This window comes from Protopterus annectens, chromosome 2.part1, assembly GCF_019279795.1.
Source record: "Protopterus annectens isolate FY-2018-M chromosome 2.part1, PAN1.0, whole genome shotgun sequence".
NCBI lineage: Eukaryota > Metazoa > Chordata > Ceratodontiformes > Protopteridae > Protopterus > Protopterus annectens.
In genome coordinates this window covers 1,642,828,456-1,642,845,423 of record NC_056729.1, presented here as the reverse complement: position 1 = coordinate 1,642,845,423, position 16,968 = coordinate 1,642,828,456, and the positions used below count along the sequence as shown (strand labels likewise).

At 40.7% G+C, this 16,968-nt stretch overlaps 1 protein-coding gene across 1 annotated transcript in view; it reads left to right on the top strand.

The window, feature by feature from the left end:
* LOC122795004 (rho guanine nucleotide exchange factor 7-like) overlaps window positions 1-16,968 on the top strand; it is a 925,778-nt gene that overhangs the window by 432,701 nt on the left and 476,109 nt on the right. Inside the window, exon 9 of the mRNA XM_044063590.1 lies at window positions 6,712-6,798. Within this exon, the coding sequence (XP_043919525.1) occupies window positions 6,712-6,798 (87 nt within the window). The remainder of the gene's footprint in view (window positions 1-6,711; window positions 6,799-16,968) is intronic.

The window sequence follows — 16,968 nt, the reverse complement described above, 5'->3', positions numbered from 1 at the left end:
GTATCTGAGTGCTGTAAATTTTGATGATAGTAACCTTGACTTCCCTATGGTGTGAAATTGTTTTGCTTACAGGAAGTTAACGCTGAAACTTTTGGACATACTAAAATGTTCAGCATTGGAGTAAAGGTGTATATGTGTGTGTGTGCCTGTGGGTCAGGATTAGAGTAAGGTCCCCTGTCATCCTTACTCATGTGTGCTAACCATATCTCTATCCCTGACCCTTCCACCGAACCCCAATCCAGCACATTACTTTATAAAAAAAACTTTCCTTAACAGTATTGCTATAACTTTCCTTAACAGTATTGCTATTTAGAAAGTATATCTGGGGATGCTGTCTAGTTTTTTTTTTCCTTGTTCTTTTTATAACAGTCAGAAATGGAAAGCCTTTTCTCTCCTTTTTAAGCAGCATTGTTTCCATATGTTTTATTTTCAAGGTTAGTATAATGATCCAGTTTTCTGCTGCTCTGGTGTTCCTTTCTGCAGATTTAAGAGATTCTTTGACATTTGAACCCTACACTTTCTATTGCCTGCACACCAGCAATTTTGTCCAAACTTGACCTAATAAAAGTAGGTCTAGCATTTGATAACTGGGAAGATAAGATGTATGAGGTAGAAATACCTAGTGACCTAAAACAAAAGTGCTGACACTAGAGACAATGCTGTTAAGTACAAATGACACCTACCTGTAAATTGTTCCTCAGCAAAAGTAGTGTACCCCTCTACGTGGTGAATGCTGGATTGAATTGGAGATCTAGTGCCAAATATAAATAGAAAAAGCAAAACATGAAAGCAAATTGGGTGTATTGCATTGACAGAATTCTGTATTACAACCAGAAGAGCCTTATAGCTTATCAGTGGGAGTGGTAAGCACTAGTTACCCTATCTATCACAAAAGGAGTGGTTTCTGGCCCAGAAATTGTAGTTTATTGGCCATTTTGCCAGTTTTTTCCATCTCCTTCAACTTTCTGGTCTAAAAGTCTGTGTTTGTGCTTTTCTCGCCTTTCCTGTAACTAGTCTAGTCCAGATACAGATTTGCTGTATCCAGAACTGTATGTAAGCTTCTGAGCCCCCCAAGTCTTTCTCTGTTGGAGGGAAGCCTTCTAGCTTATCAGAGGGAGTGGTAAGCACTAGGTAGCCTATCTACTATAAGAGGAGTGGTTTCTGGCCCAGAATTTGTAGTTTATTGGCCATTTGGACAGTTTTTCCATCTCTTTCAACTTTCTGGTTTAGAAGCCCACGTTTCTGCTTGTTTCCCACCTTTCCTGTAACTAGTCTAGTCCAGATACAGATTTGCTGTATCCAGGACTGTTTGTAAGCTTCTGAGAGGTGCCAAAGTCTGCTCTTCAATTTTTCCCTTAGATCTGCTAGTTCTCTCCTCTCCTGCACTTTTACTAGCTTATTAGTCTAGCACTTTACCATACCAGACTTCTTGTAGCAATTATTGTAGCACACAAAAGTGCTACCAGCACTAAACGTTCTACAAGGAAGCAGCTCCAGAACTTATTATTAATGCCCACCCCTCCAGGCATGTCTAAAGGTCAGTTCCCTGTGCTTTCTCCTATTAACCTGGTGAACTTGAGCATCCTGAGGCAATGTAGCAACTGCCTCATGTACATCGAAAACCCCCTCCTCTTACCTTCCAGCACTCAGACTCGCGAGAGATGCACTTATATATCCAAACTGGAAGCCACACACTCTCCAGCCAAGACCAGAATAGCTGGTCAAGAGGAGAAGGTCAACACTTGCACCACACCACATGGAACACATTGCCCTCCAGAACACACACCAGCACTGCCTTCACATAAAAACACAAATTACACATCCACCTTTGCCGCGGGTCTCAATAAAAATCTACCCAAACAGCAGGTATCTCCAAGGCAGAAATGGAATTGACCACCACAACACAACACTAAACATGAGACACATAACTCTCCTAAACCGTGTGCCACTCAACCAAAGCCCCTAAGGCAAAACAGCATGCCCAGCACACTAGTCATAGGTGACTTGATAGTGAGGCACAATGATGTCCCACTCATTAGTTTGAATAAGGAGAAAGTAACAGTCAGCTGCCTGTCAAGTGCCAGGATCCACTACATAATGCATGCACTCAGGTCCCTCAACAATAGGTACAAATATGACTCTGTTATTGTATATGTGGGTGTGAATGACCTGAGACGTACCTCCCTGGACTACATGAAAAGACACATGGAGGAGCTCTCAGATTATGTAGCCCAGGCGGTTATAACCCTAGCCCTGAGCAGCATCCTACCATCACCCAGAATGATACCACAGTACAAGAAGAAAATTACTGATTTCAACAATTGTCTAAGTTTCTGGTGTCATTCTAAGGGTATCCAGTAAATGTTTGCCTGGGATGACATGATTGACAGACCTCGATGCTTTGCTAGAGATGGCCTGCATCTGTCACCCCTGGGCTTCCAGATACTGGCCAAGGCTTTTGCCACCCTTATAGTGCCTTTTTTAGGTGGTGTTCCAAACACCAAATTACCACCATAACAGCTACAAACAAATGCAATCTGAGGGTCAAGCTGCTCAACGTGAGAAGTCTAATTCTCAAAATGCACTCACTCGAAGCACTCCTTAAAATGAAGAACATCAACATTTGTGCTGTAACAGAGACCTGGTTCAAGGCAGCAGAAAGCACCCCTGCATTACCAGGCTATAACTCATTCCACACCTTTTGGCCCCAGAACTTGGATCAAAGCTCCAAAGGTGGTGGTGTTTCCATATTCACAAAGGATGGGCACACCTCCAGACTGGTAGCCCAACATAATGCATCAGAGATACTTCAGGTGCAGCTAACATTAGGTAAGACAGTGATTCAGGTCATAGCCTGTTATAGGTCCCCAACCATGTCCCAAGACCCACACTCCACGTTCCTAAGCACCCTGGAGAATATTAGGGTCCAACCTAACACTCTCATACTGGGTGACTTCAACTACACCATCATTAACTGAGACAACTACTCATGTACCAATACACTTAGCCAACATTTGCCCTGGACCAGCTCATTCTTACCTCAACTAGAGGTAGCAACATCCTTGACCTTGTCATTACTAACATGGGTGACTGTTGCTGTACACCAGTAGTCAACTCCTCCCTGGTTAGATCTGACCACAAACTAATCACCTTGGAAATCCACATCTCTCTGGCCCCCTACCCACCCCCACAAAGGTAACCACCATGAAAAACGTCTCCAAAGCTAACATTGGGCTCCTAAAAACAGAGGTGGCTAACTTCACGGCACCCATGCAAATGGAGAATAGTTGCATGACTGGCAAATCATACACTAATGCCCTGTACAAACACTTACACAAATGCATGGATCTCTTCATACCCAAAAGAACCAAGACACTCTCCTCCAAAAAAGGAAGCCAATCTGGTGGTCCCCTGCCATAAACAAACTCCACAACAGAAGGAGGAAACTCTTTTGACGCAGAATAAGGTGAAGTCCCAAGACTAGAAAAACTCCCTTATCAGCCTTAACAAAAAGTTGAGATCCCGCATCAAATCCTCTAAAGCTAGCTATGAAAACAGAATTGTAGCAGAAAGGAAAAACAACCACAAGGCCTTTTATAGTTATGTAAAGAATCTCCACAGCAATACAGAGATTCCCTCTGAGCTACTGCAGAATGGTACCTCCTATACCGAGCCAACAGATATTGCCAATATACTGGCCAACAGATTCTGTGCCAACTTTACCCCTCCCCCCCAAAGGACCAATCACAACACCAGTAGATTGGCAGACACCCAGTATTACTGCTGTACAGGTTAAAACAGCACTGTCCAAGGCCAGGAATACAGCTTCCATGGGACCTGACAATATCCCTGGCTGTGTTCTACATGAACTACAAAGTGAACTGGCATTGCAGTGTGCCCTGTTCAATCACAGCCTCACCTCAGGCTTTCTCCCTACTGAATGGTGCACTGCTATAGTAATCCCTCTCCACAAAAGAGGAGAGACTACAGATCCTGGGAACCATCACCCCATTAGCCTGACAGCAACCTCTCTTTTGACCACCACATTGCCACTGTGGTCAGAAAGTCCTTCTATTTGGCACATCTCATTATTAAGGGCTTTGCATCCAGGATGACAGAGGTCATTGTCTCCCTCTACTCTTCCCTCATTAGGCCAATCATCGAGTACAATGCCCCATTTGGCATGTACCTCACTAGACACCTGCAACAATTGGGGAAGCCACAAAAGTACCTCACAAAAAAGGATCCTAGGCTTAAACACTTGTCCTACATGGACAGACTAAAAAACTCCAACTATTTTCTGTCAATTAGAGGCCTATCTTGACCTCGCCAAGGCTTTCAACACCATCCCCCATTCTGGAATTATAGCTAAACATCACTAAACTAGGTATAAACCCCTATGTCACAAGATGGGTTGCCAACTGGCTCACTGACAGAACCCAGACTGTAAATTTTGCAGACTCCAAATCTGACCTCAAAGCAGTGACAAGTGGAGTACCACAGGGTTCCGTCCTGGGGCCTCTCCTGTTTGGTATCTACTTCTCTGAAGTACAGGCTAACACAGAAGGCCTCTGGCTAACAAAGTTCACAGATGACTGCAAACTAGGAGCCATAGTCAAGTCCCCAAATGATGTTGGCATCCTACAGATGGGCCTCGCTGAGACAGATGCCTGGTGTCAGAGCCATAGCCTCAAACTCAATGCCAAAAAGTGCAGTGTCATCCCCTTAGGTAAAAACTCTGTACCCATGAACTACCACATAGGCAGCAATCTACTTAACACCGAATGTGTGATAAGAGACCTTGGGACCCAGGTGGACAGTAGTCTCTCCTTTGATAGTCACATCGCCACAGTAGTCAGGAAGTCCTTCTACGTGGCACACCTCATCATAAAAGGGTTCTCATCCAGGAAAAAAGAGGTCATTGTTCCCCACTACTCGACACTCATTAGACCCATTATAGAGTACAATGTCCCTTTAGATATGTACCTCACAAGACATCTGCAGCAGCTGGAAAGGTCACAGAAGTACCTCACAAAGAGGATTACTGGCCTCAAACAAATGTCCTACACTGACCGCCTCAAAAAACTCCAGCTTTACTCTGTAGCATATCGCCTACTCTGAGGTGATCTCTGCCTAACATATAAAGCTATGTCAAACCCAGAGCTGTTGGACATGCTACACCTAAAGAAATCCCAATCCCTCTGAGCTACATGCTCTAGGGACCTAAACCTTGTCACAACAATAAACAGAACATACTGGAGGGATAGATTCCTATCCCAGAGACTTCCCATACTCTGGAACAGACAACCCATCTATGTCAAGCAAAGTCCTTCATTAGCACTCTTCAAGAAAAATCTTGATGAGTTGATGGGAAATAGGAAATACACCCCGGGGATCACTTCTGTGTCTCTGCTCGACAGTGGCACAGGAAAATAACTTTCTTGGGTGGCGTAAGCTAGGGAACCTTGTTGGCTAGGCTTACGTAGGCCCTTGGGCTGATAGCCTAGTACCTACCTATGAACCTATGAACCTATCTCTGCTTGACTTACAAAGCCATGCCTGACCCAGCTCTGTTAGAAATGCTACATCTAAAGAAATCCCAATCTCACCACACCACACGCTCCAGAGACCTCAACCTCATTACCACAATCAACAGCATATGCTGGAGAGACAGGTTCATAACCCAGAGACTGGCCATGCTCTGGAATAGACTGCCCATACATGTCAAGCAGAGTACCTCACTGGCCCTCTTCAAGAGAAATCTTGATGAGTGGATGGGAAATAGAAAGTTAACCCCGGGGATCACTCCAGTGGCTCTTCTTGACAGACACACTGCCAGGGTAATCCTATGGGCTAGGCTTGTAAAGGCTCCTGGGCCATTAGCCTAGTATACACCTATGAACAAGTGAACCTGTGCACCTATGAACCTATGAATCTATGAACACATGCAGAAAAAGGAAAAGCTCAAATGGTATTTTAAGTATTTAGTTACATCTTTCCTACAGTTCACAGTGAGATCTTTACCCATTCAATAATCATTAGCAGCACATTAAACAATACCGAATAACATAAATAAATAAAACAAAGTTTTTTTGACAAAGTAAAAAATACTGAACCTGTAAACCTTGCAGCTTTATACATTTTTGAGAAGTTTTAATACTAACAGTATAAATATTTTACACATCATTGTAAGTTTGATATCAATAAAATTGATTGTGACAACTTGTTGGTTTAAACAAATTAAAAATGCACTACATACAAAATACCAAATAGTATGAATGCTTGATCATAGAGGCAAAGTAAAGTACAAAATTCCATTGCAGTGTTCTGCAAATGCAGTTTTTCCACTGTGGATGCGTCAGCATTTAGCTGCCTCTGTGCTAACCAGTGGGTTTGACAGCAGACAGCCTCTGTTTATCAGCAGATGTATTAATGAAGAAGCACACATGTAGGTACCCGTGACTTCACACTGCATCTTTAAAAGCACATGATTTGTGCCAGATGAATGTATACATGGCAGTAACAGATACTACTGCCTTTCCAATTGAAATCGTCCAGACATCTTGCTGTCCATTTGTTGCCTTACCCAGGACAGACTATAAAAGGGAAGGTGGTGATGGGAGAGGCAGGACATATGGGGACTATGGAACAAGAAGGAAATTAAATTAAAATATGTTCATCTCTTAAAGTTGTTTTTTTTTTTCTTATTAGGAGTTTGAAGAAAGAATAATGATCCAGTTTCCTGCTGATCTAGTGTTTCTTTCTACAGATGAACAGAAAACAGCAATCATCTACAAGGTAACGACCGACGGGTATATCACCTGTCTTCTGTACTGTCTACCTGGGGGCATAGTTTTATTCTTTGAGGCAGTTTCATCATCAAAGCCACTAAAGCAATTCCTCCTACCCTTTTAAAAGTATGTATCATTCCAGGAAACAAGACACGGTTTCTTTACTTCAGGAAAAAAAATGCAGCCTGTATAACTTGTGTGCTCTAAGTATTATATTGTGGCTCTGTTAGGCTACATCCTCAACTTTTATTAAGTAATTACAAAGGATTGTTGAAACTTTCCTCTGGTGAGTATTGCATTACTTCCTCATTATGATTGCACACCATAACTCAGAGTAAATCTACATTCAAAGTGGAGTTTGACAGAAAGCAATGCTGCACCCAGTTAAAGATACAGACTCATGGATCCCCTTTTAAGAAGTATTATTGCTCATGATTTCTGAACAGCTGTTTAGGAGTTGGATAAGTATTGCACCCCTGTGGCCCTCCCTGGTCATGCAGGTTGGGGAAGTGACCAAGTCCATGCAACACGCAGTGTGTTACAAAACAACATTGCATCCCAGTGGTCTATATGCAGCCAATACTATGTGTTTACCTGAATAAAATGATCATCTATTGCACATGCAAAACTGGTGGACATGTTTTAGCAGATACAGTGCCTTTGTGGCACCCTAGTTTCCTCTTCTTGTATAAACACATGAAATAGTACTGTCAAACACAACATTACATGATGCCTCCAACACCAACATCACAGGGACAGCTGATACTGTGGTTTGGGACATTTATTATCCTTTAAAATACGCATATACTACCTTGATTTAAGCAATGCACTTACTTATTAGATCAGCGCATAGTGGGCTGAGTATGTTTGCGTTACATTAGATTGATAAAAAAATATTATTTTCTCTTTCAGTATTCCTTTATTCATTAGGGTCTCTCCCTCTCAATAGTGTGGTTGTTGTGTCTTTCGGCTTTTCCCGGTTAGGGGTTGCCACAGCGGAACTCCGGTCCGCTAATGATTGGCAGTTGATTTTTACATGCCAAGTTGCCAGCCCTGATGCACAACCTTCAATGTATGTGTGTATATATATATATATATATATATATATATATATATATATATATATATATATGTATGTATGGATCCATATCAGAGCTACAACAGAACACTTACTTGAAGACCTGATCACAGAGACCATATCGCCAACACAACACATCACCGACAAAGGTAAGTATAACTACTGCGGAATAGTATGTATTCCCATTTCCACAATAAAATAAAAAAACAAAAAGAAACATGTATATAGCAGCAGGGCAAGCCCCCCCCTGCACCCCCCCATGTGGGGGCTGCGCCCCCTACACTCCCCCTACTTAAATATACCAACTCTGAGATCACACCACATTGTGAAAACGGGAATACATCCCATCCACACTGCTTATACTTACCATTGTCTTGAGATCTGCTCTGTCAGCGATGTGGTCCCTGTAATCTGGGCTTCGGGTAATTGTTCTTTTGTGGAACTGATAGGTTCTATATACATATATATATATATATATATATATATATATATATATATATATATGTATATATACATTATATATATATATATATATATATATATATATATATATATATACACACATATATATATATATATATATATATATATATATATATACATATATTATTTTCAAGACATGTTTGCACAGAACTGCTGACTACTTCCCAATTTATTTATTTATTTATTTATTTTACATTTGTTTACCAGGATAGTCCGACTGGACACATGTCCATTTTCAACAGAGGCTCGGGGAGAAAAGCACCAGATTAAATACATAATCAGTCAGTTCAGAATGATGATATATTCATGCATTACACAGTATTAGTAAAAATCCGACAGTACATAGTTACAATTTAAGAGTATGATAAAAATCCAACAGTACATAGTTACAATTTAAGGGTATGATAAAATTCCGACAGTACATAGTTACAATTTAAGGGTATGATAAAAATCCGACAGTACATAGTTAAAATTTAAGGGTATGATAAAAATCCGACAGTACATAGTTACAATTTCAGAATATGATATAACAGTTCTGAGGTATGTCTCATCTTTAACACATGCAGTACTTTTGCAAACATTTAAGCTCAATATCTTGAGGTCAGACTTGAACCAGGGACTGAAGAGGAGTTAGTCATGCCTATATTTTAAAGTGGGAGAATAACCAGACTTCACATATGGTTGTGTTATGTCTTATTTCTTGTCTTATTTTAATGTTTTATTTATTTATTTAGTTTTATATATTTATTTAACATTTGCTGTAGCATAGACTAGATCCAGACCTGCTGAATCTAGCTTTGTTTGTATGCTTGTTTGCTTGTTATTTCCCTGAAACGCTAATTCCACCTAAAACGTGGCTTTTCAGCGCTTCTCCGGATCCCTAGTGACATCTGCATTGCTTACTGTACTTATTTCCTTGTTTCACTTGAAAGAAAGTTACTGTTTGTCATTTTTCATTTAAGTTACCTGTAACGCACTGCATTTAAGTTACCTGGCACTTGCTCACTAAAGCAATTATATAAGTCAGCACTAAAAAATTAAAAGCACTACACCCTCACAAACTCCCCTTGAGTACCTTGTTTCCCATTGGCCCTTTTTTTTTTCAATTATAAAGGAATTCCCAATACTATTCTAGCATGTCCAAAGGTCAGTTGTCAATCTCCTCTCCGGTCCAGCTGGTGAATCTGGGAAACTTGAGGCAATGTTACAACTGTCTCATGTACACAGACAACCCTCTCCTCCTCCCAACAAATTCCAACACATGTGAGAGATGCAACCATATAGCCAAACTGGAGGCTAAGCTGTCTCAACTCAGTACTGGCGAAACCTGTCAGGAGGAGAAGGAAACCACACTCACTACAATTCCAGTCTCTCATAGACCTACCACGACAGCAAACCAAACACATAAACACACAAAAACATAGTCGGAGGCTCTAAATAAAAATCTGCCTAAGCAGCAGAGACCTCCAAAGCAGACACCCAAGCAACCGCTACCCCAAAACAAAACACGTGCAACACATAGCTCACAAAGCCAGTGTGCCAGACAGTCACAGCCCTTAAGGCTAAACAACACACCTGATACACTTGTAATAGGTGACTCTATTGTCAGGCACACTGACGTCCCGCTCACCAGGCTGAACAAGGAGAAGGTCACGGTGAGCTGCCTGTCTGGCGCTAGGATCCGCCACATAACACAAGCACTCAGGTCACTCCAAGGCAAGTACAAATATGACTCAGTCATTGTCCATGCTGGTGTGAATGACCTGAGACGTACCTCCCTGGACTACATGAAAAGAGACATAGAGGAGCTCTCTGAGCATGTGGCCCAGGCCGATATGACCCTGACCTTGAGTAGCATCTTACCCTCACCAAGAATGATGCCACAATATGAAGACAAGATGATCAATTTCAACAATTGGCTTAAGTATTGGTGTCATTCAAAGGGGATCCAATGCCTGGCAGCCTGGGATGACATGCTCGACAGGCCACGATGCATCGCTAGGGACGGCTTGCACCTATCACCCCTGGGCTTTCGGATATTGGCAAAGGCTCTTGCTACCCCCATAGTGCCTTTTTTAGGCAAGGCTCAAAAGACAAACCCACCTCCATAGGTATCACAAGGGATAAGAAACTAAGAGTAATGCTACTCAACGCCAGAAGTCTAAACCTCAAGATGCATGCACTCAAAACTCTCCTTAGCATGGACAACATCGATATCTGTGCAGTAACAGAAACCTGGTTCAAGGCTCCCGAGAGCACCCCAGCACTACCAGGTTATACCTCATACCATGCTTTTCGGCCCCAAAACTTGGACCGAACCAGAAAAGGAGGGGGAGTTTCAATATTCGTCAAAGATACCCACACCTCCAGGTTGGTGGCACAGCACGAAGCATCAGAGACTACCCATGTGCAACTAACAGTGGGTAAAACTGCCTTCCAGTTTATAGCCTGCTACAGACCACCCTCCCAAACCCAGGAAACCCACTCGGCCTTCCTGAGAACACTGGAAAATATGAAGGTCTCTCCAAACACCATTATATTGGGCGACTTCAACTACCCAAACATAGACTGGGAGCATTACTCTAGCTCCAACACCCTAGCTCAAAGGTTCCTAGAATTTATAAACTCAAATGCTATGGAACAACTTGTTACCACTCCCACAAGAGGGGAGAACATACTGGACCTGATCATCACCAACATGGGGACTCTATGCTCCAGACCAGAAGTGTATCCCTCACTGGTAAGATCAGACCATAAACTAATCTCACTGGATATTCACATCCCGACCCCACCCCCTGCCCAGAAAACCACAGTGAAAAGCTTCTCTAAAGCAAATTTCACACTCCTCAAAACCGAGGTGGAATCCTTCAAAGCCCCCGGGCCTGTGGAAAATACGGCCCAGACCACATATTCCTTTATAAACGCATTCTATGAACACCTTCAGGAATGCATGGATCACGCAATCCCAAATAAAATCAAGACCCAATCCTCCAAAGGCAGACGTCCTGTCTGGTGGATCCCAGCCATAAACAAACTATACAATAGAAGGAGGAAGCTACTGCATGATAGAGCAAAATCCCAAAAAGGGAAGGCATCTCTGATCAGTGTTAGCAAAAAACTACGGGCACTCATAAAATCGTCTAAGGCCAGCTTCGAGAGAAAAATTGCACAGGACACTAAGGATAATCACAAGGCTTTCTTTAGTTATGTTAGGAACCTGGGTGGGAATTCCCAGATATGCTCAGAATTAGTCCAAAATGACAAAAAATACACCGAACCCACAGACATTGCCAACATCCTAGCTGACAGGTTCAGCGCAAACTTCTCCCCCCCCTCCCTACCAAAAGGGCAAATATCTATCCCAGCAGAGTGCTGACCCCTGACATCTCAGATGCTCAGGTAAGAGCCGCCCTCTCCAAAGCAAAAAACACAGCATCAATGGGACCAGACAGTGTCCCAGGCTGCGTCCTACATGAACTCCAAGAAGAGCTAAACCCAAACATAAAACTACTGTTCAATCTCAGCCTTACCACAGGATATGTACCCAAAGAGTGGCGTACAGCAACAGTGGTCCCTCTCCACAAAGGTGGTGCCTCAATGGATCCTGGAAACTATCGCCCCATAAGCCTGACTAGCTTGGTCTGCAAAGCTATGGAAAGGATCATCATGGACCTCATAAAAAAGATATTGGGGATCTACAGACACTGGATCCTACCCATTTCGGCTTTGTTAAGGGCAGATCCTGGGTCTTAAACCTGGTCGATTTCTTTGAAACAGTCACCAAGGCCATTGACGAGGGGAAGGTGGTCCACACAGCCTACCTGGACCTCGCAAAAGCCTTCGATACAATACCCCACTTGGGCATTATAGATAAGCTCACCAGCTTAAATATAAACCCCTATGTCACTAGATGGGTTGCAAACTGGCTCAAGGACAGAACCCACATGGTTAGAATTGCTGGAGCCATGTCAGACTCCTAACCAGTTACAAGTGGCATCCCACAAGGCTCAGTCCTGGGACTTCTCCTGTTCAGTATATATTTCTCGGAGGTACAGGCCAACACGGAAGGACTGTGGCTGACCAAGTTCGCAGATGACTGCAAACTGGGCGTTATAATCGACTCTCCAGCTGACACAAGCATCCTCCAAAAGGGCCTCATAGAAACAGACAACTGGTGCCAGAGCCATGGCCTCAAGCTAAACGCCAAAAAGTGTATAGTCATCCACTTTGGCAAAAACAAAGTGCCCACAAATTACCACATAGGTGGAAATCCATTAAGTACAGAAGAAGTAATTAGGGACTTGGGTACCCAAGTTGATAGCAATCTCTCATTTGACAACCACGTGGCCAAAGTGGTTAGAAAAACATTATATATAGCCCACCTAATCATGAAGGGATTCACATCTAGATCAGGGGAGGTCATCGTGCCTTTTTACGCATCCCTCATCAGGCCCATAATTGAGTACAATGTCCCTTTTGGGATGTACCTTACCAGACACCTGCAGCAACTGGAAAGACCCCAAAAGTACCTCACCAAGAGGATCAAAGGGCTCAAACAGATGCCATATGCTGCCGGTTAAAGAAACTCCAGCTCTACTCAGTGGCATACCGCCTGCTCAGAGGCGATCTGTGCCTGACGTATAAAGCCATGTCCAACCCAGAATTAATGGACATGCTGCACCTCAGAAAATCCAAATCCCATCGAGCTACGCGCTCGAGAGACTTGAACCTCAGCACTGAAATAAATAGGACATGCTGGAGGGACAGATTCATAACCCAGAGGCTCCCTTCACTCTGGAATAAAATCCCAGTCCAGGTTAGGCAGAGTCCCTCACTGACTCTCTTCAAGAGGAATCTTGATGAGTGGATGGGGATCGAGGTTTACCCGGTATCACTTCTGTGTCACTGTTAGACAGAGGCACAGTATACTAACCTCGAAAAAGGGCATAGCAAAATTAATTTAAAATGGGTGACGAAAGCCAAACACACTCTGGCTAGGCTTATAAATGCCCTAGGGCAAATAGCCTAGTATGAACCTATGAACCTATTTATTTACTGGGAAATTCTGACTTGGAACAGAGCCAATTTTCAGCGGAGGCCCGGGGAGAAACGCTCCATATTTTCTTCAGCTGATTTTCTTTTTCCATCAGTGAATGCTCCTAATGTGCATAGTATACACACACACACACACACACACACATATATATATATATATATATATATATATATATATATATATATATATATATATATATGCAGAGGACAAACCAGTATAGGGAAAAAGCTGTGAACCCACCATTTTGCAGAAGCAAATTACAAATATGACTAAACAGCTAGGATTTTGCAAACCTATTAGAATCTACAAACATTTCCGTGAACCTGAACTTTATAATCTGCTCCTGTAAGTCACAAATACTTTGTCTTATATTCACTTCTATGTTAGCGACCTCCTTGTATATATATATATATATATATATATATATATATATAAATATATATATATATATATATATATATATATATATATATATATATACAAAGAAAACCGTACACCAGAAGATTAAATAATATCAGAATAAAAACTTCTTCGACTATAGTATGGTGGATGTAATAAAACTCCAGACACTAAACAGTTCATTAATCTTTCGCCCTTATTAGATGAAAGAGCTTCTTCAGAATAAGTAATATAACAACATATACAGCATATAACAAAAATATAATATAATATATAATATAATAAAAAAATATAATATCAAAATATAATGTACTGTCTCTTCTTTGTAAAAAAAAAAATATATATATATATATATATATATATATATATATATAATATAAAAATATAATATCAAAATATAATGTACTGTATCTTCTTTGTCCTACCAAGGATTCTAATCCGTTTTTAACATCGGATCCAGCAGCTCACGCAAAAGAAACACATATTGTAGACCATGAGAATGACAGTAACTGGAACTATTGTAAAGCAGACATTTACAAACTTGAAAGGTTGATTAAAGTATTTAAGAATATAGAAAATGATATTCTTTACTTAGACTCATGTCTTGCTCATAAAATAGTGCCACGAGGTTTACGTTTCATGAAATTCCCCAACATTGCGAGTACTAACAAAGAAATGTATGAAACACTCAAATCACTGTTTAATGAAACTGGCCTGAAAACCTTAAGCATTATGTATGATGACAATAGGGTTCGTATTGAAATTTTGAAAAATCAGATTGATGAGCTTAACTCAAAGATATTACAGGACCAAGATTTCCACATGTATGAACATTTGTACAGAGGAATCCATCAGAGGGTAGACAGACATGTTGAATCTATTGCAACAACGACCACAAAGAAATACCAGTGAGAATGTTGAATCTATTGTTACTAGAAAAAAGCAGATTGGATAGAGACTTATACCAATACAACAATAACCTGGCATATCCTGTCAAAAAATCTGACAGTTCATTTGTACCACAACGGCAATTCCCGCGTTTTACTTTCAAAACCAACGGATACCACAGATCAAACTATACAGCTATGCGTAGCATTAATCATCATGGTTACCAACACCAAAAAGGAAGTAGCAACCAAAATAGAAGCAGTAATTTTCGAAACAACACGAGGTCATAAGCTAATGCTGTATGTTCTAACAATAGGCTTTCTGCACCAGGATTTGGAAATTATCATTTTATTCCTCGTACAGCTCACACATCTTTGAGCTCTACCAGTGCATTTAATCAATCAATCTCACGGCAACAACAGCAAACCCGTAGTCCAACTCAACAACCTAACCAACCACTTATCCAGTCTCCCCATCCCACTTCTAGTTGTTCTACCAATTTTTTACCTCCAGCAAACGACCACTACATTGCAGAGAAAAAAACAAATCCACTGACATTGCAAGACCAAAAAACTATATTCCAAGGGAAAGGGAGAGGAAGAGCCAGGAATATTCATACCAGCAAGAGACCTTAGAGGTTTTCCACCACTGCCTCGAGAATCATTACAAGAAGCCTGTCAAGGACTTAATCTCTGCCCCTTCGGATGTCTCCACATCAGCTGTACTTTCCTATGGGGCATTCTCTGAATTGTCAGATGCCAATTTAGAGGCATATTTAGAAACATCTATACAACATATGGATACTGCTATTTATAATCTTACTAATAGACAAATTTCTGACTCACATTTGCAGCTTTTACTAAAAGGGTTTAAGTTCATCCCTGCACAAAGAGCCTCTCTGCCAGATCTGATTCTAGACCTAAAACTGTATGCTAGGAAACTTGATTTGTGTTTTATTCACGCTAATTCACAAAATGTTAATAGTAATGATTTATTACTAAGTAATGACACTGCTATTAATACTAGCTCTGATGGCAGCATAGATTCTGATTTATCAGATACAGAAACTGATTACGATAGCTCAGAACACATTACTACCTTGAAACCTAAAAGTCTGTATAACCCAGCACTGAATAACTCCATACAAGCTTTCTCTAAAGTTTGTGAAAGAGATTTGAGGAGACTATGCCAGTCTGATAAAACTAACAAATGGTTTAATCTTTCTTATGCCGAAAGGAAAGCTTTAACAGAACTAACAAATGATAAATCTCTACGCATCATGTGTGCGGATAAGGGGACAGGGCTTGTTTTAATGGGACAAACCTCATATATACAGAATATTGAAAACACTTTACACAACAATGATTTTTTCACTCAGGTTGATTTACATACTGTTGATAAACACTTTTTGAAAGTAGATAATATGTTAAATAGTTTACAGTTGACTAATGCTATCTCTTTTGAAGAATTTTTATTTATGTCAGTACCCTCTCCGAATTTAGGTAGATTATTCGGCATTCCAAAAATACATAAAAGTACAACAGACCCCCCTTTCAGGCATATCATTTTGAACAGAAAAACTAAAACAGAGAAGATTGCTGATTATTTAGATAGCATTCTTAACCCCTTAGTGCAGAAGACTCATAACTACATGAGAGATTCCTGGGCGTTTTTGAATGACATTTTCTTAAAGAAGGCTGGTTTGTCTGATTGCATATTAGTCACCCTGGATGTTGAAGGGCTTTACACTAACATACCACTCAAAGAAGGTTTACAACTATTTAAATTATTTCTCACCAAATACACTTCCTTTTCCTCTACTAAAATTAATACACCATACACATTAGTTAAAATAGTTTTGAATAATAATTTCTTTTTTTTCAATGGAAGGATTTACAAACAAATCAAAGGCATAGCTATGGGTTCAAAACTAGCACCCGCTTTTGCCAATATTGTACTAAGCACTTGGGAAATGGAAAACTTACACACTTTGGACAACTTTCATTACATACATATTTATAAACGGTTTATTGATGATATTTTTGTTTGCATGGAAGGGTGATAATATCTCTTTGGACACATTTATTTCTGACATGAAAAAAAGTATTGGTTTTTTGAATCTCATTGTTTCTGACTGTGGCTCTTCTATTGCTTTTCTAGATACTAGATTAAGTATTGTGCCTTCTAATACTGTTTGTTCCACTATTTACAGGAAAGATACCTATAAGAACAATTTACTTGATTTTTCTAGCTCTCATCCATTCTTCATGAAA